The sequence below is a fragment of the Balaenoptera ricei genome, chromosome X, assembly GCF_028023285.1.
Source record: "Balaenoptera ricei isolate mBalRic1 chromosome X, mBalRic1.hap2, whole genome shotgun sequence".
NCBI lineage: Eukaryota > Metazoa > Chordata > Mammalia > Artiodactyla > Balaenopteridae > Balaenoptera > Balaenoptera ricei.
The window spans coordinates 7,705,925-7,729,293 of record NC_082660.1 but is presented as its reverse complement, the minus strand read 5'-3'; the positions used below and the strand labels follow the sequence as shown (position 1 = coordinate 7,729,293).

At 49.1% G+C, this 23,369-nt stretch overlaps 1 protein-coding gene across 2 annotated transcripts in view; it reads right to left on the bottom strand.

Moving 5' to 3' along the window:
- The window catches only part of WWC3 (WWC family member 3), a 131,402-nt gene that overhangs the window by 80,656 nt on the left and 27,377 nt on the right, over positions 1 to 23,369 (bottom strand). The window contains exons 2-3 of one of the 2 annotated variants that reach the window (XM_059911684.1): positions 5,882 to 5,991; positions 2,031 to 2,234 (exon numbers count right to left, since the gene is read on the bottom strand). In XM_059911684.1, coding sequence (XP_059767667.1) covers positions 2,031 to 2,234; positions 5,882 to 5,991 — 314 coding nt within the window. Of the gene's footprint in view, positions 1 to 2,030; positions 2,235 to 5,881; positions 5,992 to 23,369 lie in introns of those variants that run through there. The other variant, XM_059911685.1, reaches the window with a different exon arrangement.

Genomic DNA, 23,369 nt, shown 5'->3' with positions numbered 1-23,369 from the left:
GACAAGAAATAGGGGGAAAAAAAAGAAAACCAAAAGCCAGTTCGCTGTAATGCTACACACAATCGATAAACATTGAGCTGTGGTGATTAAGACACAAATTATTAGTATCACAAATAAGAGAAAGGACACCAGCTCAGCGTCCAGACATTGAAAGAATCATGCAGGAATTCTACGAAGAACTTCATAAATTTGACAGCTTGGATCAGCGTTCAGCGGATTCCCCGTGGGCCAAATCCAACTTGCTACTGTTTTTATACTTTTCTCAGAACAAGCCACACACATCACTTAGGTATCATCTCTGGCTGCTTTTGCAGTCTAACAACAGGGTTGAGTAGCTGCATCTAAGATCATATGACCTACAGAGCCTAAAACACTATCTGATCCTTTACAGAAAAGCTTACTGATTTTTGGATTAGATGAAAGAGACGAATTCCTTGAAGCACACAAATACCAAAACTGATTCAAGAAGAAACAGGAAAATCTGACTAGCCCTGTATCTATTAGAGGTATTGAATTTGTAGTTACAAACATTCCCACAAAGACCTCCAGGTCCAGATGGCTTTTCTGGTGAATTCTATCAAACTGTTAAGAAAACATTAATACCAATCCCACACGAACTTTCCAAAGCCTGGGGAGAAGGGAACACGTCCCAATTCATTCTGTAAGGCCAGTATTATCCTGATACCAAAATCAGAGAAAGACATTACAAGTAAAGAAAACTAGGAAGAGACCAGACTTTTCTAAAAACTAGCACTGAGCTGACCCATCACATTCTGATGGACAGTTAAAAAGAAACAAACAAGAAAAAAACCTAGTACATACCAATAGCTGAAGAACAAGAGATGAAGCAGCCTGGAAACAACATACCATCATACCTGAGCCTGCATTCTCTCATGGCACATGGAGACACAGCTATCTCAATTCCTGCTACAGGGGGCAAAGCCCACCCCCACTGCTCTCTTCTTCACAGCTTGTATGCTGCAGTGAAAAAGATGTTTGGCCCCTTGGCCTCAACTCCATTCTGACCTGCAAAACGGGATAAAGCTTTGACCACATCTTTAACGTTCAAAGCTGTGTCACCAGAGCCAAATACCCTGCAACAACATGGCAGTCACGTCACAGGTAAGTCCCTCCATGTCTCAACCAGACTTAGGTTTTTATACAATAAAACCTAGCAGTACCAACTTCATACGCTCTCCCCAAGCTCACCGGCACACGGGACAGTCGTGGCCGCAAGCACCTGCGGTGGGCGGTTAAGCGTGACAACTCTGTTGGGAAAGGACCGGCTCAGGCAGTGACTGACTGGGTCAGTAACCAGAGGCTTTGGCTTCTGCGACTGCACCTGATTCCTTCAATTCCTGAGCATCTGCTGAGTCCTCCTGAAACAGGAGGCCACGTGTGGCAGGCTCCAAAACTCGGAGGGGTTCCCTTTGCAAGACGTCAGCGTGCACCCATCTCACTTGAAGGGTAGACAGTGAGTTCTGAGTTCCCCTGATTCCCCGCGTTATACTGAGTTCCCCCACCTTCAGTGTCTTGCCCAAGAAAGTATGCTACAAAGAGACAGGGGCTTGACATGTGTGGAGGCTCCTGAATCTTTCCATCCAGGACCAACAAAACCAGCGTATGGACTTCCCAGGGATCACCCCAGACAAGCAGGAATAACGGCAGAGATCTCTGGGTGAAGCCCTTTTCCACGCTGACAAACAGAAGTCAGGAGGTTGTTCTGTGTGACTATCTGAAACGTGCTTGTTTATTTTCTCCCTTCCCCACCCTCACGGAAGCCTCTCCTTTCTTGGGCTCCCCCGTGTCGCAGTGCCTGGGCACAAGGTGGGCAGTTGATCAACATTTGCTGAAGTAGCGGTAGTGAATGACCATCGGATCCCAGCATGGAAGGCTGACTACCTAACAGTTTGCGATTAGAAAATTTAGGAAGCTGTCTTGCCCGACTCAAGCTCAGTGTCTGCAGAAAGCCTAGCAGAGAGACGGCTTTGGAAGCCACGCGTGTTAACCGCGGGGGACAGTCAACTCACAGCTGGTGTACGAGCGGCCGTCGTCCTCGCACATCTTGTGCAGCTGCTGGTATTCCTCCTGGGCCAGCTCGAAACGCTGCTGCTTAATCTGGTAGATTTCTTTCTTGGCATTGAGGGCCTCCTGGGCTACAATTAAATACTCCTTCAGCATCCGTTCCTGCTCCCGCCGCCACTGTTCTCTGGGATCCTCAATCTGGGTAAGCTCTGAAATTGGAAGGGTAAGAACATAGGGGACTTCAAAGTAAAATCTTTACGTTGACCAATAATCATGCAGTTAGGTGACTCGTCGATAAGAAAACTAATTAACTACCAGGAGATACAGTATGGAAGCGTCTATATAACGAACCTCCCAGAATGTGGATCACCTCCTATTTACACACCCACGCTTGGGACGAGAAGAAAGCTCTGTAGACATGCAATAGCTCCATGGAGGGGAAGACGGTACCAGGCAACTTTTCACACTCTAAGTAAAGGTTGGTGGACATGAACCCAAAGGAGCTCATCCCTGTCCAACTAAGACACATGTCCAACCTTCCTCTCCCTGCCTTCTTCACGCCGGGCTGCTGTGGGCTCTGCTGTCCCCGTGACTGGCTCGCTCCCCTTCTCCCACCTCCCACGCCAGACGGCGTCCTTCTGCATTCTTCGTGGACTTCCCAGAAATCCCCCGTTTTCCGCTCTGGCTCTCTCACTCTACCAGCTCCCGTAGGGGCTCACGCCCACCTCCGGCTCCAACCTCTCCCCTGAGCGCCCATCCTGTCTCTCCTCCTCCCTCCTAGAGGCACCTCCACCTGGACGGACGCAAAGTAATTCTGAGTCATTCGTCCAAAGCAGAACTCACTCTCACACAGCGCCCTTTCACTACACAAACCAAAGCAAACCAAAGGAAGCCACGCTGACGAGCGCCTGCTTCTCCCGCCTGCCCCTCGGAGTAAGCGCCTTCATCTGGATCTACCCACTGAGCCAACCTGGGACTCGCCCTCAGAGAACTCCTGCTCCTTTCCCCACGCAGAATATTCCATGGGTCATCCAGAACTGGCAATTCCTGCCCCTGCGTATAATAGTGGCTGACGTACGCCTTCTCTCCTTCTCCCCTTAGTTCAATCAGACCCTCACGATCTCTCTCCAAAAACACGCAGGCTGCCTGCCTCGTCCCACCAAAAGCCATCCTCCGTGCGCTCACCAAAGTGACCTTCCCAACTCTGCCTCCGATTCTCTAACACGTGGCCTTTTTTAAAGCACAAGGTTGTACCTTGGCGTGATGAAATGTTCTGGAACTAGATAAAAGTGGTAGCTGGACAACACTGTGAATGCACCAAATGCCACTGAACTGCACACTTTTAAACGGTGAGTTTTACGTTCTGTGCATCTCAATGGTTCTGTGCATCAAAATGGTTAAAAATGTAAATTTTAGGTCATCTTTGCCCCATACACACAAGAGCACCTGCTAGGATGTTTCAAGTAAGTCCTTCCTTTTTAAACCCCCTCCCAGCAACATCCCCTACCCCGCTTCACACTGCTACCCCAGGGCCCCTCCTAGAAAGCCTCTCTGGGCCTTAAAAGCTCCCATGGGGAAATAAGAAACAAAGACAACAAAAATCGGGGTCCTGGCCTAGCCCGGGAGTCCAGATTCAGTGGGCTGAGGGGGCGCGGGCAGAGTGACAGCTGTTATAAGTGCCCGGATGTCTCTGACGTTGACTCAGCCACGAGACTCGCCCCAGCCGACAGGCATCGTTCGCACTCTGTCCAGTGCACCCGAGAGTCTTGGGAACCTTGAAGGTGATCCACGCAGGGCCCCTCTGGTCCCTCACCTCACCGTCAATCTGCACAGTTCCAACTTAATATTTGACTCCTCAGGTTCTGTGCCCTTAGAGAGCTTTAAAGCTGTGCTATCAAGAGTTAGATTCTCAGGAGCAAGTTTTCTGGAATGGGGTCTCTGGCCCATGTACAAATTGTTACAATAATAATCTTTTTTGTTCCTGGGGAAAAAAAAAAAGAGTTGGGTTCCCTGAAGGTCTCAGAGGCAGGAGGTGGTATGACCCTGGAGCTGATGTCTTCAGCCACATCCCCCACGGTGCTGGGTCATCCGTTATGCTCAAGGTGGCCGGAAGAAAGTCCGTGGTGATTATTCGGTTTTCGGGTTCATGGCCAAGTCTAGCGTGTCATGTCGAATCCTTAGGGTGGAGCCTGGGTCTCACTTTCCTGTGTCCCCAGGGCCTCAAGAGTGGCCAGCACACAGAGGTGCTCTGTGACACTTGCTGTGACTCAGCCAGCAGGAGAGCAAGGCACACCAGCGGCAAAGAAGGGGACACAGAGGGAGGAGCAAGCGGGGTTTACGAGAGACGAGCCAGAACGGGTCAGTCCTGGGCCTCGGCGGCAGGCAGGCGGCTTCCAAAAAGGTTGTGTGAGGCGGATGCCTGTGCCGTTCAGCGCTGCCGCCCGGGCCCAGAGAGGCCCACAGCACGGGGAAGGTGGCCCAGAAGGCCAGACAGCCCGGCCGCACGCAGCCCAGGGGCACCGGGCCAGCCAGGCCAGAGGGAGGGCGGTGGACACACCCGGAAGCCCTCCTGCCACTGGTATAACCGCCGGGGAGGGCAGCAGGGCCAGGGCGGCACTCACCCCCCTGCCCAATCCCTGGGTAAGAGCCGCAGTCACGTGAAGGCTGAGTGTACGGATCGGAAACTCCCCTGCCCCAGGACCCAGCCAGGACGCCTCGCCATTCAGGGTTCCAAATGCTGAACTCCGGAGGCCGGCTGGCAAGTGACAATGCAGGAATCAGCCCTAGGGATACCAGCCCGGGTCGATCACACTAAGGGGACAGGAGGAGCCGTGGGACTGAGCGTGGAAGGAGCTTCGTCACTCACATGCTGGGCACCCCGCCCCCGGCCTCCCCCGCACTCAACAAACTGAAGGACAGAAAGCACACCAAGGGGAACTTCGTATCCCCAGCAGTAATGACAATGACAGAAACACTAGGCAGCTAGAACGAAAAGGGGGGAGTGAAGGAATGTGAATCTGAGAGAGAAATGGGTCCCCAGCTGGTCCTCGATGGAGGAAGGCTGAGGAGGCGGCAGAAAGCAAGGAGCGCGGGGCAGAGAAGGCCTGGAGCCAAATGCTGCACGTGAAGCAGTGCGTCAGCTCGGCACCACTGACACTCCAGGTGGCTCAGCCTCGTCGGGGGGCCATCCTGGGCGCGGCACGAGGGTGAGCGGCGTCCCTGGCCGCCACCCACCAGATGCCGGGAGCACCTCTCCCAGGCGTGACCATGAAAAATGCCCCAGACACGACCATGTGTCCCTGGGAGGCAAAACCGGCCCCAGATGAGAACCACTGCTCCCAACAATTCTACCAAGAAGGCTGGCATGGTCAAGGACCCATTATTTTAGCTGTGGTCTTTACATCATTTTCTCCCTTCACAAAGCTCCAAAAGGTTTGGTATATTAAAGTTAAAATCAAAGCGATAAGACAAAATGAAGTTAAGGTAACCACTTGGGCATTTATTGTTCCAAGAACTTGCAAACTTCACTCTGCAAGAAACACCCTTCCCATTTTGAGAGAGATTTCTATTACTGAAACTGCCTGGGAAATTTATTCCTTCTATTAGGTATTCAAACTCTGCATTCCACATATTCCATGCAGGCCTGAGCAACACACAAGCCAGGTAGCTACACAACTGCTTCACTTTTTGAAGAACTCAGCTAATGAACACTGCCGATGACATTTATAAAAACCCAGTTTAATGCCGCATTGGAGAGTAACAATTGTTTCACTCTACAAAAAGAGTTCCTAGCATCCCTGGGATCAATATGAAAAGTCATTCATATGTAACAACTCAAGTGTGGCACTCTACTTACTATTTATGTGGTCCATGTAATAAATTCCAATTTGTTTATCATATACAGTTTCCCATCCTAAAGGAAGTTCATCCCCAACACAATCGGCAAAGGTCAATGGCTTTGTTATCCTGCAAAATAAAATTATGAAAGCAAATTTGAAAGTGAGGTCAATTTCATGTAAGTTTGCTGAATCGACTCTAGAATTCAGTTTCAATACAAGATTATTATCTAATTGACTGCTTTTGCACCAACTATTTGGTTGGAAAACTAACTCACTGGCTTTGCCTAAATAATCATCAGTAACAATATCAGTACACTCACAGTTAAAAGCATTACTATCTCACAGTGCAACTTTAAATACCAGCAAAAACAGATATTGACAGTTACAAAACAGGTAAAACAAGCATCTTCTTCCAAGCTGTATGTTTAATGAGGTGATGACAATGGAATGTCGCTCTGCCACAACAACCGGAGAGCACCTATGTTCTCATTCCCTGACAAATGTTCCCCCCTCACAACTTTCAGTTTCTGTACATTACAGCTTAAATGTATCTAAAATGTATTTGTAAGTTTCATCTACCAGTGGTCATAAGTGAAGGAGTTAAATGTTAACCACTGACCAAAGGCAAAAAGCCAAACAAGCATGGTGACAATACAAGGAGATGCCTACTAAATACTGCCTGTGTTCTTTACACAGTAGGAATCAGAAACTGCAAAGGATCCTCTTTGTTTTCTGGAGAAAAACAACAAAAGCACATTGTCTACAGACATTTCTCCTTGAAGTAAATCTGATCAAGGAAAGCTTGGCTTGACACAGATAGATAAAGGAAAGGTTTTCCAGATGGGTTTAAGTGGAACCTCCCCCGCCCCTATACCCCATGATCACGCTGATTGACAAGACAGCTGTGGCATGAAACAAGCCGCCCCTATAATCGTCTGAGCCCAGGCAGCTATCTATTCAGTTGTCTCTATAAATGCACACTGACTGGTATGCATGGGAATCTGATAACCTAAGTTTCACTACCTCAGTCTTCCCACATCTCTGTTCCAGCCTCTGGCCCCAGGAAAGTGAGACACCACAACCAACGCCAAGCCCCACAAGACCAGTATGAATTTTGAACATGTTATTTCCCCAAACTGGTTCGACAACAAAGCTGTCTCTCCCAGTAGCTTTTAGAAATTGATAAACACTATCAGAACGGCACTGATTGAACTCATCCTCGTTTTAAACATAATGGTTTTAAGAAGTTAGAGTCAATATCAAAACAGAAATACATATACAGAAGGTAAAACACACCATGCAAATCCTCTCAAATACGATGTGCTCAAAACCCCACGACATCACAAGATGAGCCTACTGCACAGTGTCGGTCCCAGCCCCAAACACCAGCGTCCACAGCACGGTTCCTTTACAGGTCAGGAATGGTGTGGTGGCGGCGTGGTTCCAAGTCAAACAGCTAGCGGCAGGCTGCTGTGCGCGGCTCAAGTCCTGAATGGGACCAAGCCACAACAAATGCTACCCAAAGATAAACTGAGTCCCGAGCACAACTCTGCTATTCTAGATTCACGTATGAGCCTAGAGAAAGATGCCCAAGCACAGGCACGTTCTAAGCATCTTGACATACATGATCTCATTTACTAGACAAATATAGGTGGGAAGGGCTTCCCTGGTGGCACAGTGGTTAGGAATCCGCCTGCCAATGCAGGGGACACGGGTTCGAGCCCTGGTCCGGGACGATCACACATGCCGCAGAGCAACTAAGCCCCGTGCGCCACAACTACTGAGCCCGCGCACCTAGAGCCCGTGCTCCGCAACAAGAGAAGCCACCGCAATGAGAAGTCTACGCACCGCAGTGAAGAGTAGCCCCCGCTCACCACAACTAGAGAAAGCCCGTGTGCAGCAATGAAGACCCAACGCAGCTAAAAATAAAATAAATTAATTAAAAATATGTATATATATATATGTGGGAAGCCTGACCTTCTAGCGCTGCTGAGCCCAATTCATTTACTTTACAACTCACAACTGTTATAAAACTATTGCAAGTTCATAGTTTTCAATTTTCTATCCAATAAACAACGCAAGTAAGTAAAGTAACACTTCCATACTCTTTCTTCTAAAAATAAACTGACACATCTACCATTTTGGTAAACTTTACTTTGGCCTGATATAGAATCCGTATGTCTCTGATTCCACTTCTCTAAGCAGAGCATGGACTTCGCATGATCACCCACAGAATCAGTACTTCGAAGCAAGCAGATGAGGAGTCACGCCTCCCGGAGTCCAGCTCGCACCACGAGCAAGAAGTTATCAAGTCCTTGCTAGTGATCTCCTCTGTCCACAGGGCTCACACTTGGAGACCATTTACTCACTTGACAGCAGTTCGAACAGGCTCAGTGAAGAAGTTTTCCAGCTCCCAAAAGACAGAAGTGGTAAACTAGAAGGCAAGGACAGGGGGCCCTTGGGCAGGAAGAAGGCAGCAAAGGAAGCAGCTGACAGCAGGGAGAAACACCCACTCCCTGGCTTCATCCATTACACCGTGAAACATCTATGCTGCGCTTCTGCTTCAGCCACCTATTTATCAGGATGACACACCCTCCAGACTTCCAGATAGCTGTAACTTCATTGTATGTAGACAAATTTTGGCATGATTTTCAGTAAGAGCATCGAGGATATCTAAATTTACTGTCCTGTCACCCACAGGCACGCCAGTCCAGGCTCTTGAGTTCTCATCTGCCCAAAAACTTGATGCTAGATTTTTCCCACCAACTCCTTCCCATGGCCACCACACACAGACCCCGGGGTGTTTTTGTTTCTATTACACAAAGTTTAGGAAATACACCTAAATAGGAGAGAAATGTCCATGCACACCACCACTCAAAAACAACCATTATTCCTATTTTGATGTGTCTTCCTCCATCTTTTTTCTGTATGTTCTCTTTATTCGTCTTTTTCTGACATAGTCATGATCATACAGTATACACAATCTTCTCCCTTGCCTTTTCCACTTAACTTTGTAACATGTTTACTTATTAATTCATACCTTGAATCTCTCCAAAAATTACTCAAGATGGCCTAACACTATAGCCTAAGTATTCTGTCCCCGCTTGTTATAAATTATTTGTAAACATCACCTGGAACAACTGAATAGATAAAGCTCCTTGAGAACAATTACCCTGTCTCAGCTGCCTTTGAACCCCCAGCACCCGGTCTAGGAATAAATAACTTGCATTTTTACAAACAGTTCGTTAAGGGGATTAATATGTTTTACCTAAGCACTCTCCTACTATTGATAGCTACACTATTTCCTAATTTCCACTAGTGTAAACATTCATGAGAGCTGCTTTGGAAAACAGTTCAGCAATTTCTCAAATATATAGTTAAACACAGAGTTTCCATATGGGTCAGTAACTCTACACCTAGGTGTATACCTAAGAGAAACGAAAACATATGTCCACACAAAAGAATGTCCACAGCAGCATTAGTCGCCATAGCCAAAACGTGAAAACAACTAAGGGCCATCAACTGATGAATGGACAAATAAAACATGGTCTATCCATACGATGGAATATTACTCAGCCATAAAAAAAGAATGACGTCCTGGCACATGCTACAATACGGATGGACCTTGAAGTCACTGTGCTGGGTGACAGAAGCCAGACACAGTGGCTACGAGCTGTGTGCATCCATGTACAAGAAATGTCCAGACCAGGCAAATTCACAGAGACAGAGGGTAGATCAGCGGTTGTCAGGGGTTGGAGATAAAGAGAGAATGGGGAGTGATTGCTAAGGGGTTAGGCTTCCTTTAGGGGGTGATAAAAATGTTCTGGAATTAGATAGTGGATGATGGTTGCACAACTTTGTGATTATACTAAAAACTAGTAAACAGCATGCTTTAAATGGTGACTTTTATGGTATATGTGAATTACATCTCAATTTAAAAAACTATGATGAAAGGAACATCTCTGTGCATATAGCTCGTAATCTGTATTTACAATTATTTTCTTTGAAAGATTCCCAGAAGTAAATTTATGGGGTTGAAGGATGTGAAGGTCTTTTCTCCTTATTGCGAAGTCAACGTACAAAATTCATACAGTAAAGTATAAAGCATAGGAAATAAAATCACCTATAATCCAGAAGCCCTGGATTCATGGTTTAGCTTATTTTCCTACATTTTTCCACAGCTGATATCATACTAGATACAATTTCACACACTAATTTTTTTCATTTGTGTATTTCCTCATGTCCTTTAAGTCTCTGTCACCATCGCTTTCTATCACTTTAGAGCCTTCCGTCATATGCAGTAACCCATAACTTTTTTACCAGGCACCTCAAGTCATCTATTTAGGTACGTTCCAATTTTCTGCTCTCTCTTGTAAATGACGGACACGAGCTCACAGCAAACACCTGATGTGTATACTGCCAAGGTGCTTTAGCATCAGCACACACTCCTACCAGTGAAGTGAGAGACGGCCTTTCTCATCACCCTCTGGGGATATCTTGATGCATTTGTTCAAGGGCTCGGGACAAATCTGGACGGCACGAGCGGGCTTCACTTTCACAGAACAAGCAGGCAGGGAGCGCAGCGTAAGCGCCCCGGCGTTTTCAGGCTGTGGGGGAAGGAGGGTGCGGTGAGCTGAGAAGCCGGGCACCAGTGTCCTCCCGCAGCAAAGGCCGCTCTGCAGCGGGACGTGAAGGCCCCCACGCGGCCAGTCCTCACCGGTCTCCTCCTATCTGAGCAACACCAAGCCGGAGCTGCCAGCTCTCCCTGCCCGCAACCGCCCCGCACAGATCTTCCCACCGTAGATTCCCCGCTTCACAAACGGCTCTTCTTGGCCTCAGCAGAGGACGTGAATATGGTTTGCTGGCCGTTCTTACCAGAATTGGTCCACAAGAAGGGAGAGAATGCTGGAGGACACAGACACGGGCTTCTTTTTGTTCCCTTTTGCCTGCTGCATCCTGCGGGGCTCTTTAAGAAGTGGCACTGGGCCATCTCAGCCAGTACCGGTTCCCAGAGAGCCATTTACTTCCATGAGACCTTGCATGAGTCATTCCTTCTCTCTCTGGGCCTGCCTCAGTTTCCTAATCTGTAAAATGGGGGTGGGGACTTCCCTGGTGGTCCAGTGGCTAAGACTCCGCACTCCCAGTGCAGGGGGCCCAGGTTCGATCCCTGGTCAGGGAACTAGATCCCACATGCATGCCACAACTAAAGATCCCACACGCCGCAACTAAGACCCGGTGCAGCCAAATAAATAAATAAACATTTAAAAAAAAAAAATGGGGGTGATCCGACCAACCTCACGGGGTCATGCTGACTGGGTGCAGCCTCTTTAGTTACAGCACGGAGACCAGCTCCATCCACTCCCCTTCCTGCTTCCCCCTCAACCTCCAACAGACTTGCTTCAGACCCTATTAGTTTCCTTATGCTGCTGTGACAAATTGCCACAAACTTGGTGGCGTTAAACAACACATTTGTCATCTTACAACTCCGGAGGTCAGAACTCCGATTGATTTCACTGAACTAAAACCAGTGTCTGTGATAGACTACTGGCATCCGCGGCGGCTTCTTGCACCCTCAAAGCCAGCCACGGCCGGTAGAGTCTTTCTCAGGATGCCATCTCTCTGGTTCTCCCTCTTCCACTCAGAAAGACCCTTGAGATTACACTGGGCCCACCCAGATCATCCAGGATCACCTCCCCGTTGCAAGATCCTTTATTTAGTCACACCTGCAAAGTCCCTTTTGCCATGGAAGGTAACATATTCACAGGTTCCAGGGAGTAGGACGTGGACACCTGGGGAGGCCGTCACTCTGCCGAGCAGACAGCCACCGAGAGGCTGCAGGGCTGAGAGCGGGTGGAGCCGGCGGCAGTGGCCCGGTGCCTCAGAACCCATGTCCTCCGTCCCGGCCACGCTCAGGGGGCTGGAATATCTGACACTGACTACCCTGAACTGCAGAAAAGTAAACGTGGGCAGCAGAAGGCGAGAGCAGAGAGAAGAGAGCAAAGTATGAGCACTGATTCTTTTTATTCAATCCATGAAGGCAAATGAATTTATTTGGATGATACACAATCTTTCTAATGGTGAGACTTGTTTTTTAATTGAGGTAACACTGGCTTATAACACTACGTTTCCTGTGTACAACGTATTTCGACTTCTGCATACACTACGGCGTGCTCACCACCAAAAATTTAGTTTCCAGCCGTCACCATACAGTTGACATCCTTTGATTTAGCCCTTCCCCCCCACACCCTCCCCCTCTGGTAACCAGTACTCTGTTCTCTGTGTCTACGGGTAAACACTGGTTCTGAACACATTTTCTTTATCAAAAGGAGGCCAGGGTAATCCTATGGTGCCTGTACTATACTTTCCAGTCTCCTGGAACAAGATAATCTCTATATTTCCCATTCACGCTTATTTTTAATATGCAATTCAGAGAGGATACTATTCATCTCAATTTCATTCCAAACTAATCCTCAAGAAATTATGATGACTCCCTCACCTTTTCTGACACACCTGGTTCACAGCGAGTTTCAGAGCCCGCCAGAACACGGACCCCAGGCTGTTTGTGGTTATTTACGTGGTGAATTAGACCCTGTTTGCTGCGCTAGTGCTTCTCCAACTTCAGTGGTGTAACACTGACACCCAAGAGCTGGGTTCTCACTTAGCAGTGAGTGGGTCCCTGAACTCCCTGAAATTACACAAAAACAGCAAGGTTAAAACAGCAACGAATACACCACAAGCCTGCCACATTAGTCCTGAAAAGTCACTCAAATAATCACATTTATTGTTTATAGAACACGCATATACTTGATTTGGCAATTGTCATCTAGTCTCAATTCTAGAATTTAGGGTAAAGAGTAATCACACCTAGAACTCAGTCTAAACATTGCCATTGACATTTCAGTGTATTACTGTAGCATGAGTGACCGATTTTAGTGTTGAGTCTTAGAATTGTTCTTGAATTACATTTGTGGTTTCCGTGGGAAAAGACTGTCTTCTTAGGAATTTTTTTTTTTTAATTACATATTATCAGTCTGGGGGCTTCCCTGGTGATGCAGTGGTTAAGAATCCGCCTGCCAATGCAGGGGACACGGGTTTGAGCCCTGGTCCGGGAAGATCCCACATGCCGCAGAGCAACTAAGCCCGTGCGCCGTAACTACTGAGCCTGCGCTCTAGAGCCCACGAGCCACAACTACTGAAGCCCGTGCACCTAGAGCCCAAGCTCCGCAACAAGAGAAGCCACCACAATGAGAAGTCCGCGCACTTATCACTTTGTAATAAGTGACAGCACTTATCACTCTGTAATCATTATTTGATATGGCTGCCTTCCCTATTGGTCTGTGAGTTCCTTGAGAAAAAGGATGCCGTTTCTCTAATTCATCTTTTTAGAGAGCCAGAGCCCTCACATACAACAGGCCTTCATTAAACTGTCTGATAAACTAATCAGGCCAATTTCAGAAACTTATACCATATAAAAACCACAACGGAGCCAATTAGTAGTCAAGGAACAACTGGAAGAGGGCAGACTAGAATTTGACTGAGCTTTCAAAGCCTAAATTGTAAGAAAAACAGGGCTCAGGAGGCCAAGGTGCTACGGGATCATCCCTCCCTCGAACAGCTCTCCTTAGGCAGATACATCCTAGCAAGGGAGAAAGGTGGTTCACAGAGCGTGATGAAATGTCCCTGAAGACCTCCCACATCCTCTGTTCTGATCCTCTACCGACCAAGCCCACTTTTCATCTACACTATGGTTTCCTGAGTGTGGGCCTTTCCACCAGGAAGGGAGAGACCAGGGTGGACAGGGGCGAGATCCTGGCAAGATGTTCTTTCCTCCAGCAAAGAATAAAGTGTCCAAAGGTAAACCAATCTAGGAGGTATTTCGGATGACCAGCAAACTTCCTGGGGGCTCCACCTCACCAGCAATCCTACCGGGTCTCACACGGGTTCAGACACTGGTGAACCGAAGTCACAACACCTGACAAAGACCACGAGCTGGTGACTGAATAAGTGTAAAGTCCTACAGTGTATGTTTTGTTGAATCATGCTGACAATGGACAGACACTGCAACAACTTGTAAAAACGTCATGGGAGGAAAAACTTGCAACTGAGGCAACTATACTTTAAGCACTTACTAGTGAGGAGGAGCCTGGGCAAATGACTGTCTGGCTGTGCCTCAGTTTTCTCATCTTTACTATGGGGTGGTGGGGCTGAAAGGCTGTAACCAATATCAAGGTTTTGGGGACTTATTACATACTCCATAAACATGCATTTTCCTTCCACGCTATTTTTTCCTCTAAAAACTGGGGGAATGTCAGTATTATTCTGATGTAGCAGTAAAATACTGCACGAGTGGAACACAGTTTAAAAGCCTGGGATTGAGATGCTAGAATGCAGGGCTGAGCAAGCTGCCCACAGGCCAAGATGCAAGTCTACCACCCAAAGGAAACCACAGCCAGAGGGGCACCCGATCGCAGTCACCTGCCTGAGCACCTCATCCAGGACGGTCTTCCACCTTGAAAATGACAGAAAAAGAATTTTTCATCAAGCCCATCAAGTGCACAATCCTGAGATAAGTGAACACACTTTGTTCACCTCAAATATAGGCTCTAATGATACAACTTAGACTGAAATAAAAACAAACTTCAGCCCAGTTAGTAAAAGGAATTCTCTAGGGCAGTGCTGTCCAATAGAAGTATTTGCAATGAGGACCACATACTTAACTAAAAAATTTCTAGGGCTTCCCTGGTGGCGCAGTGGTTGAGAATCCGCCTGCCAATGCAGGGGACACGGGTTCGAGCCCTGGTCCGGGAAGATCCCACATGCCGCGGAGCAACTAAGCCCGTGCACCACAACTACTGAGCCTGCGCTCTAGAGCCCGCGAGCCACAACTACTGAGCCCACGTGCCACAACTACTGAAGCCTGCACCCTAGAGCCCGTGCTCCGCAACAAGAGAAGCCACCACAATGAGAAGTCCGCGCACTTATCACTTTGTAATAAGTGACAGCACTTATCACTCTGTAATCATTATTTGATATGGCTGCCTTCCCTATTGGTCTGTGAGTTCCTTGAGAAAAAGGATGCCGTTTCTCTAATTCATCTTTTTAGAGAGCCAGAGCCCTCACATACAACAGGCCTTCATTAAACTGTCTGATAAACTAATCAGGCCAATTTCAGAAACTTATACCATATAAAAACCACAACGGAGCCAATTAGTAGTCAAGGAACAACTGGAAGAGGGCAGACTAGAATTTGACTGAGCTTTCAAAGCCTAAATTGTAAGAAAAACAGGGCTCAGGAGGCCAAGGTGCTACGGGATCATCCCTCCCTCGAACAGCTCTCCTTAGGCAGATACATCCTAGCAAGGGAGAAAGGTGGTTCACAGAGCGTGATGAAATGTCCCTGAAGACCTCCCACATCCTCTGTTCTGATCCTCTACCGACCAAGCCCACTTTTCATCTACACTATGGTTTCCTGAGTGTGGGCCTTTCCACCAGGAAGGGAGAGACCAGGGTGGACAGGGGCGAGATCCTGGCAAGATGTTCTTTCCTCCAGCAAAGAATAAAGTGTCCAAAGGTAAACCAATCTAGGAGGTATTTCGGATGACCAGCAAACTTCCTGGGGGCTCCACCTCACCAGCAATCCTACCGGGTCTCACACGGGTTCAGACACTGGTGAACCGAAGTCACAACACCTGACAAAGACCACGAGCTGGTGACTGAATAAGTGTAAAGTCCTACAGTGTATGTTTTGTTGAATCATGCTGACAATGGACAGACACTGCAACAACTTGTAAAAACGTCATGGGAGGAAAAACTTGCAACTGAGGCAACTATACTTTAAGCACTTACTAGTGAGGAGGAGCCTGGGCAAATGACTGTCTGGCTGTGCCTCAGTTTTCTCATCTTTACTATGGGGTGGTGGGGCTGAAAGGCTGTAACCAATATCAAGGTTTTGGGGACTTATTACATACTCCATAAACATGCATTTTCCTTCCACGCTATTTTTTCCTCTAAAAACTGGGGGAATGTCAGTATTATTCTGATGTAGCAGTAAAATACTGCACGAGTGGAACACAGTTTAAAAGCCTGGGATTGAGATGCTAGAATGCAGGGCTGAGCAAGCTGCCCACAGGCCAAGATGCAAGTCTACCACCCAAAGGAAACCACAGCCAGAGGGGCACCCGATCGCAGTCACCTGCCTGAGCACCTCATCCAGGACGGTCTTCCACCTTGAAAATGACAGAAAAAGAATTTTTCATCAAGCCCATCAAGTGCACAATCCTGAGATAAGTGAACACACTTTGTTCACCTCAAATATAGGCTCTAATGATACAACTTAGACTGAAATAAAAACAAACTTCAGCCCAGTTAGTAAAAGGAATTCTCTAGGGCAGTGCTGTCCAATAGAAGTATTTGCAATGAGGACCACATACTTAACTAAAAAATTTCTAGGGCTTCCCTGGTGGCGCAGTGGTTGAGAATCCGCCTGCCAATGCAGGGGACACGGGTTCGAGCCCTGGTCCGGGAAGATCCCACATGCCGCGGAGCAACTAAGCCCGTGCACCACAACTACTGAGCCTGCGCTCTAGAGCCCGCGAGCCACAACTACTGAGCCCACGTGCCACAACTACTGAAGCCTGCACCCTAGAGCCCGTGCTCTGCAACAAGAGAAGCCACCGCAATGAGAGAAGCCCGCGCTCCGCAACGAAGAGTAGCCCCCGCTCATGGCAACTAAAAAAAGAAAGCCGGCGTGCAGCAACGAAGACCCAACGCGGCCAAAACTTAATTAATTAATTAAAAAAAAATTTCCAGTAGCCACATTTAAAAGGGTAAAAATAAGCAGGTGAGATTATTTTAATAATATTTTCTATTTAACACAGTGCATCCAAACTACTATCAACTTGACATGTAATGATTATAAAAATTATAAATGAGATATTTGACATCCTTTTTTGGTATGAAGTCTCTGAAAGCCGGTGTGTGTTTTACGCTGCGAGCATATCTCAAGCGCCCAGTTGCCCATCTGGCTGTGGCTACCGCGCTGGACAGCACAGCTCCGGGACCTCACCTCGTTCTCTGATTCTACGAAGGACCACGGCAAAGTCCACTGGCTGAGGCTGAGACCGCTTAAGAAACATCCAGCCTGAGACACCGCCTTCTACAAGCCCCTGGTGGGGATCTGGAAAGAGTCAGGTTTCTAAGACCACAAAACATCCCGCAGGGAACTGTTTCCCTTCCCTCCGCCCCTGGCTGCCCATCCGCCTTCCCAGCAAGCCCCGCGGGAACAGCTATTCCCAAACTTGGAGCTTTCTTTCCCTTTCCCATGCTTCCCTCCCGCCCCCTTCCTGTTCAAATCCTGATGCGTCTTCCCAGATTTGGCCCAGATTCCTCCTGTCCAGACCCAGCCCACCCCAGCAGGAAGTAGGCTGTCCTTTCTTGGGCCAGCCTCAGCACTTTCTCTCTCCTCCTGGGACAGTTATTAAAACTCTAAGCAGAACGTGGTTATTTGTTCACATCGCATCTCCCGTAGCATTTGCTCCTTCCGGGCAAGAATGGCACCTCCTCCCACTCTGACCTGCCCCCACAGAGCTCCAGGGCGCACCCCAGTAGGTGCTCAGCTGCACACACAGGGTGAGTCACAGACACGACCCGATTAAGGGCGAATGGAGCCTGCCACCAAATACGTGTCTATGGCAGTTCTAGAGCTGTTCTCACACGTCTCTGCCTCGACAGAATATGCTCGTGAGCAGGTGTGCAGGTCTGAGGCTTGAGAGACTGCATCCAAGAAAGTGGGCTGCTGCGTGACGGATGCATCGCTTCCTCTTCGGGGACGGGAGGAACAGGTGCTCGAGATCTGTTTACCAGCGCCATAGGAAAGGCGGGCTTGTCGCATGACGAATGGCATCCTGGATGCACAGCGCTGAGGAAGGAGAGCCAGTGCAGGCTGGAGGGCCCTCGCAAGGAGACCCAGAGTCAGCTCTGGGCCTCCCAATACTCCGCAGCTGCCCTCCAAGCCCCCGCGCCCACCCAAGCATGCACAGACCAGCCCTCAGAACCTAGCCCCCTCCCGATGGACCCCAACGGCTCCTCCTCCCTGGTCTCCCGACCAGGCCGACTGGCCACCAGGGAGAACCCCAGCCAATGCGGTTCTCAGCAGGGGTGGGTGGAGAAACGGCAACTCCCAGGAGAGTCTGACTTCTGGAACCCGCCTTTTACAAAGACGAACCAGAAAAGCAGGCATTCCAAAATACACAGGCAGAAAGCAGATCAGCAGATCAGTGGCTGTCAGGGACCAGAGTGGGAAAGTGGGGGATGGGAGGTGGAAATGTTCTAAAACCGAACATTGTGGTGATGGTCGTCCAGCTGTATAGTTACTAAAACTCATTGAACTACACTAAAATGGTGAATTTTGTGGGATGTAAATTACACCTTACTAAAAGCTGTGTTAAAAAACATGCACACACGCATTGAGATTCCTCATAAGTACTTCACTTACAGTAGGAAGAAACAATGTCAGGACTCCAAGTCATATGAAACACTGGGGAGAAGAAAACAAAATCCAAGGACGTAAGATGACTGTCATCTCACTCACGTTAAACTGTTAAACACACATCTGGCGATTCTGCTCCACAAATTCTAAGTCATGGCTGATCAATGTCCCGGACGTCTTCCAAATAGCTGGACACATATTGAAACATTCTCTAAACCATCATTCCCAACCCTCTGCATTCATCTGTCACATTACTCTACGTCACGCTCTCATGCTACAGCCACAGCCCATTAGTGGGCGGTGAAATTGATTGAGTAGGTCCCAATCAGTGGTTTGGTTTAAAAAGAAAATACTGGAGCACATCACACCTCACAAGGGTAGGACGTACATCCTATGTCATGACACTTTTCTTTCCATTGCACGTGTGATGCAGAATGGTCTCCTGCTTTCCGGAGCAGCACTGGGCAAGGCAACGCCCCAGGGTATACCTGTAGGTGGCTGCATCCAGTCACACAAGGACCACCGTGCTTACTGCACAGGGCTGCCGCCTACCACCTGTAGGCTTTGCAGACACCGCTGAAAGTGTGCAGTCACAGCCGCCAGCCCCCAGGGCAAAGCCCGCATTGTGCTCAGAGGGACGGGAGAAACTTCTTTAATCATCATGACAATTTTAAAAAGGTGGGTCCCTCATAACCACCCCCACTTTACCTAAGGAGGAAACTGAGTTCAGGGACGGGCACCTAAGAAGTGGCAAGACCAGAGGGGAAAAGCCTGCTCGGGTCACCAGCGGCTCTCTGCACTCCCATCGAGCTCGGAGGAGGGATTCCAGGCAAAAATGAAAGGGTTCCTGCCACCATCCCTGAGGAAAAGAGTGGAAATAAAGATGCTGTATTACTGCTATAAGAATACTCATATACGTACCATATTCCGCTTTTAAATAATTTTTATCCTCCTTACTCTCCTGACAAATTGCTAATGATGATTACTCAGAGGAGACTACAGTTTGGGAAGTTACTGACCATCTTCTTATTTTTAATATGGCCAAAACAATAGAAGAGGGACTTAAAATACTCCTTTAAGAATAAAATACAGTGTCATAAAAATTTGGTTCTTAACTTACTACTGAATACCACAGACAGGAAGGGATATTTAAAAATTAAAAGGGGAGGTTTTAAGGAAGGATTTGGGGAAAAAAAAAAAAGAAATAGTAACAATTGACGGAAGAAGAAAGTTCAACTGAAATAGGAGAGGAAAACCCCACTGGCCAAGGAGAGCAAAGAGGCCCAACAATAACATTCTTTAGAAATGGCATCACAGGGGGAGGCGACCCGGAACAGTCCGGCCATCCTTTCAGCCAAGCGGCACACAGGCATACAGCGGCAGAGACGGCACAGAACTCTGGGCTCTGTGATCTCAATTTCAGCTTTGCAAATACTGCCGAGGTCGAGCTCTCCCCTGCGTACTGCTCCCAGCTGCAGAAGTCCTGTGCCAGGCTTCTAAGAGTAAGAGCTAAAGGATTTCATCACCCGCCCTTTTTTGTATTAATTACCTCCCCCCACCAAAAAAACCCAGACATACACACAACTTTTTAGCAGTCACTTAATCTGTTTTAATCTTTGGGGCACGAGAATTCCATTCTTTACAGATGCCTCTTTGCATATATCGCCATCTGAATCCATGAACAAAAGCAGAGGGGAAAATACCTGAACATCTAAGACATTCAGACACCCCTCAAGCTCTGATGAAGAAGCGTGTGCCAGGAAAGGACGCAGGGAATGGCAAAAGTGCTCGCGGTTCTTTTAGGTCTTGGATCTCTCTGGGAATCTGAGATAAGCCACCGATCTCCTCCCTAGAAAAACATGTTTACACATATACCCAAAATGCTGCCCGCATATATACACGAAATGCTGCCTGTCCGGGAAGTCCAGTTTCGGGAACCCTGTTCCCAAAGCTCCCTGCCCAGGGCAAGAGGCACCAGGGAGAGAGCACACACAGCCCCTGGAGGAAGGACCGGTTTCACTGGCGGTGGGTTCAAGGCCCAAGAGAGAGGAGCACCAAGGCCGCTTCTGACCTGCCCAGGGAGGACAGGGGACCTGCCCAGGCCTCACGCAGGGGGGGTGAGAACAGATGAGGCGAAAAGAAGCCTCTCCCCACCGCCGCGCCCCCTGAAGGCACGGGCCGGCCTGACAAAAGGCAAGGCTGCAGTTTGCAGGCGGCAGGGAGGCCTGCGGAATGGAGGCGGGCGCGCGGGCATCAGATCTGTTTCGGAGGAAGGTCCCTCGGGCTACAGAGAAAGTGGACAGCAGGACGGGGTAGCAGAGGCTGGGCAGGAAAGGTCGAGGCCCGAGGAGCGCTGGGCCTCAGTGACGGGGGCAGGTCCTTGAGTCGCGGTGAAGCCACTCACCAGGCCCGTGCTGATGGCGAGGGGACACCTGAGCTGAACGCTCTGGGAAGGGTAACAGGAGTAACCACTTCTGCCGTTTCCGGGACCCTGCTGGGTTCCCTTCTATGTGACATCAGGAAGGCGGTGAGCTTAAGGTCTTGGGGGGCACCTCTGCACTAACGTGGGCCCGCCCGACGGGAAACTCATTCTCACTGTAAAGGCTCTACAACGCAGGGCTCCCCTGAGACTGTCCAAGGAGGCAGGACAGGCCATCGCTGCCTCTGCGGCAGCCTCCCTACCGGGCCAGCTCGGGCGGGGACCACAGGCACGAGCGAGGCAGGCTGGGTGTTACTGGCTCGAGTGAGGATGTCCCGTAACGTAGGAAGCTGCCCTCCAAACTGCAGGCACTGGAGCAGGGACTCTGTCATTTTGCTCAATATCAAGTCATAAGAATTGTTTAAAAACTCCTCAGAGCGGAACTGTGGGTAACAATACTTGGGCAGCCTCCTGAAGTGGCTTAAGAGTGAGCTCCAAACTCTCCTTCAGAACTGAAAAGAAGCCAGGTTCCCACCTGGAGGAGCTGAGTAAATACACTGCGTGACAACAGTGACTCGAAATTTCCCACCGCGTGGCCACAAGCCGGAGCGGTCAGCATCCGCACGCCAGCGCCAGGGCTCCTTCCTCGCATGCCCCCGCCACTCTGGCTAAACATTCTGGACCCTAAAGCCTCTAGAAGGCCATTAACATCCATACCGAGCCTCTCAAGTGCCCTCACTGAAACGTACGTGCAGGCCCCCAGGCCGGCCGCGGGCTGGGTTCCAGCTCATTCCCTCAGAACCCACGCTCCAGCCCTCTCCCGAGGTTCCTCCCACCACCAGGAAGCCCGTGGGACCGTCCCCTCAGCCCTGCTGACAGGGACACCGACAGCTGCTGCACGCGCCCCCCTGGAGCCCTGGCCGGGGGAGCAGGGGTCGTCGGGCTGGGCTGGACCGCTGGCTGCTGTGTCCAAAATGGAAAGCAACACCTAGAACAAGCAACCTGCGATTTTTCTGAAATACATCTGTTCTGTCAAACTTGTCGGTGCACATCCCCAAGACCAAGCCACCAGCACTCGGCACCTGAGCCCACCTGGGCAGAGCTCAGAACTGTCACCAAAGAGCGCCGTTAAGGTAAACGGGACTGGCCCCTCGATCGCTGGAACACTGCTCCCCTCATGTGCCTGGGGTCTGCTTCATGATGGCAGAGGGGACACAAGTGAAGGAAGGAGTTCTCCCCAGGACCAGAAACCAAGGAAGACTAAAGGGCTCTGCCTGGCCGGCTTTGGGACATCATGGCCCAGCAATCCAATCGCAGAGAATGACCTGCAATGACGCAGGCCTTCTGTCTTTGTTATCCTTCCCCAAACCAGCCCAGTGCTCTCAATCCTGAAGTGACCTTGACTCATCTCACTCCAAGCGTCCACAGCCCCCTTTCCCTGCAGAGACTACCTCACCGCCAGCCCAGGCAATCCTGCTCCCAAGACTCTGCTCTGAATCTTCATCGAAGGGCAAGTGTCTTCAGACGCCCCAACTAGTCTGTGCACATCACGAAGTCAAGGATCCTAGAGGTCTTGCCTCCCCAGTACCTGGCACAGACCCTGACCCTACAGCAGGAGTGCACTGTGCTCAGATGGATGGAAGGAGGGGTGGAGTGATAGGGAGAGCCGGAAGGATGGAGGGAAGAATGACAGAGAGAAGGATGGATGGAGGAAGGGATGCATGGACTGAAGGATGGACAAAGGGATCGATGAAGGGATGGATAGACGGATAAACAGTTGGATCAGTAGATGGGTCAATGGAAGGAAGGAAGGAAGGAAGGGAGGGAGGGAGGGAGGGAGGGAGGGAGGGAGAAGGGAGGGAGGAGGGAGGGGGGAGAGAAGATATACAGAGGGATGGATGGATGAAGGATGAACAGAAGAATGGAGGGATGGACAGGTGGACAGAGGGATGGATGAAGGACGGACAGAAGGATGGAGGGCGAAAGGGAGGGATAAAGAGGTGAAGAATTCATCTATATAGGCCAGTGGGGAAGAAACTTCTAGAAAAGTAGGAAGCAAACAGATTGAGTTATGGGAAAACTCCAGCCTCCTGTCAGGTCTCTCCTGCAAGTCAGAATTCCCAAATCAGGTCCCTTAGGATTTATAGGCAAACACATTCCAGGCAGGCTTAGGGGGCCAGAGGGCAGCCTGGTTCCTTCATATCTCAATTAGGCTTTACTTCCTTAGATTGCTTTCCTAACTAACTGGGATGCTGGAAGGTAACAAAAGAAGGAGCTGAACTCAACAGTAACCAAACACCAACCAAGGAGAAGGCACCTCAAAACTTGCTATTGATCTGATTCTCATCAGGGCCACTTTGAGAAAGGGTGGGTGATTTGGGGGTACCACAGAGAGGGGCTTTCCTGCACTGTCCACTGAGGAAGCCACTAGTCACATGTGGCTATTTAAAGTTAAATTAACTAAAATTAAAAGTTCATTCTTCAGTTGCACTAGCCACATTTCAAATACTCAAGAAATGTTATGTGGCTCGTGGCTGCCATACTGGACAGGGCAGACATGGACCATGTCCATCATCACGGAATGTTCTATCGGACAGCA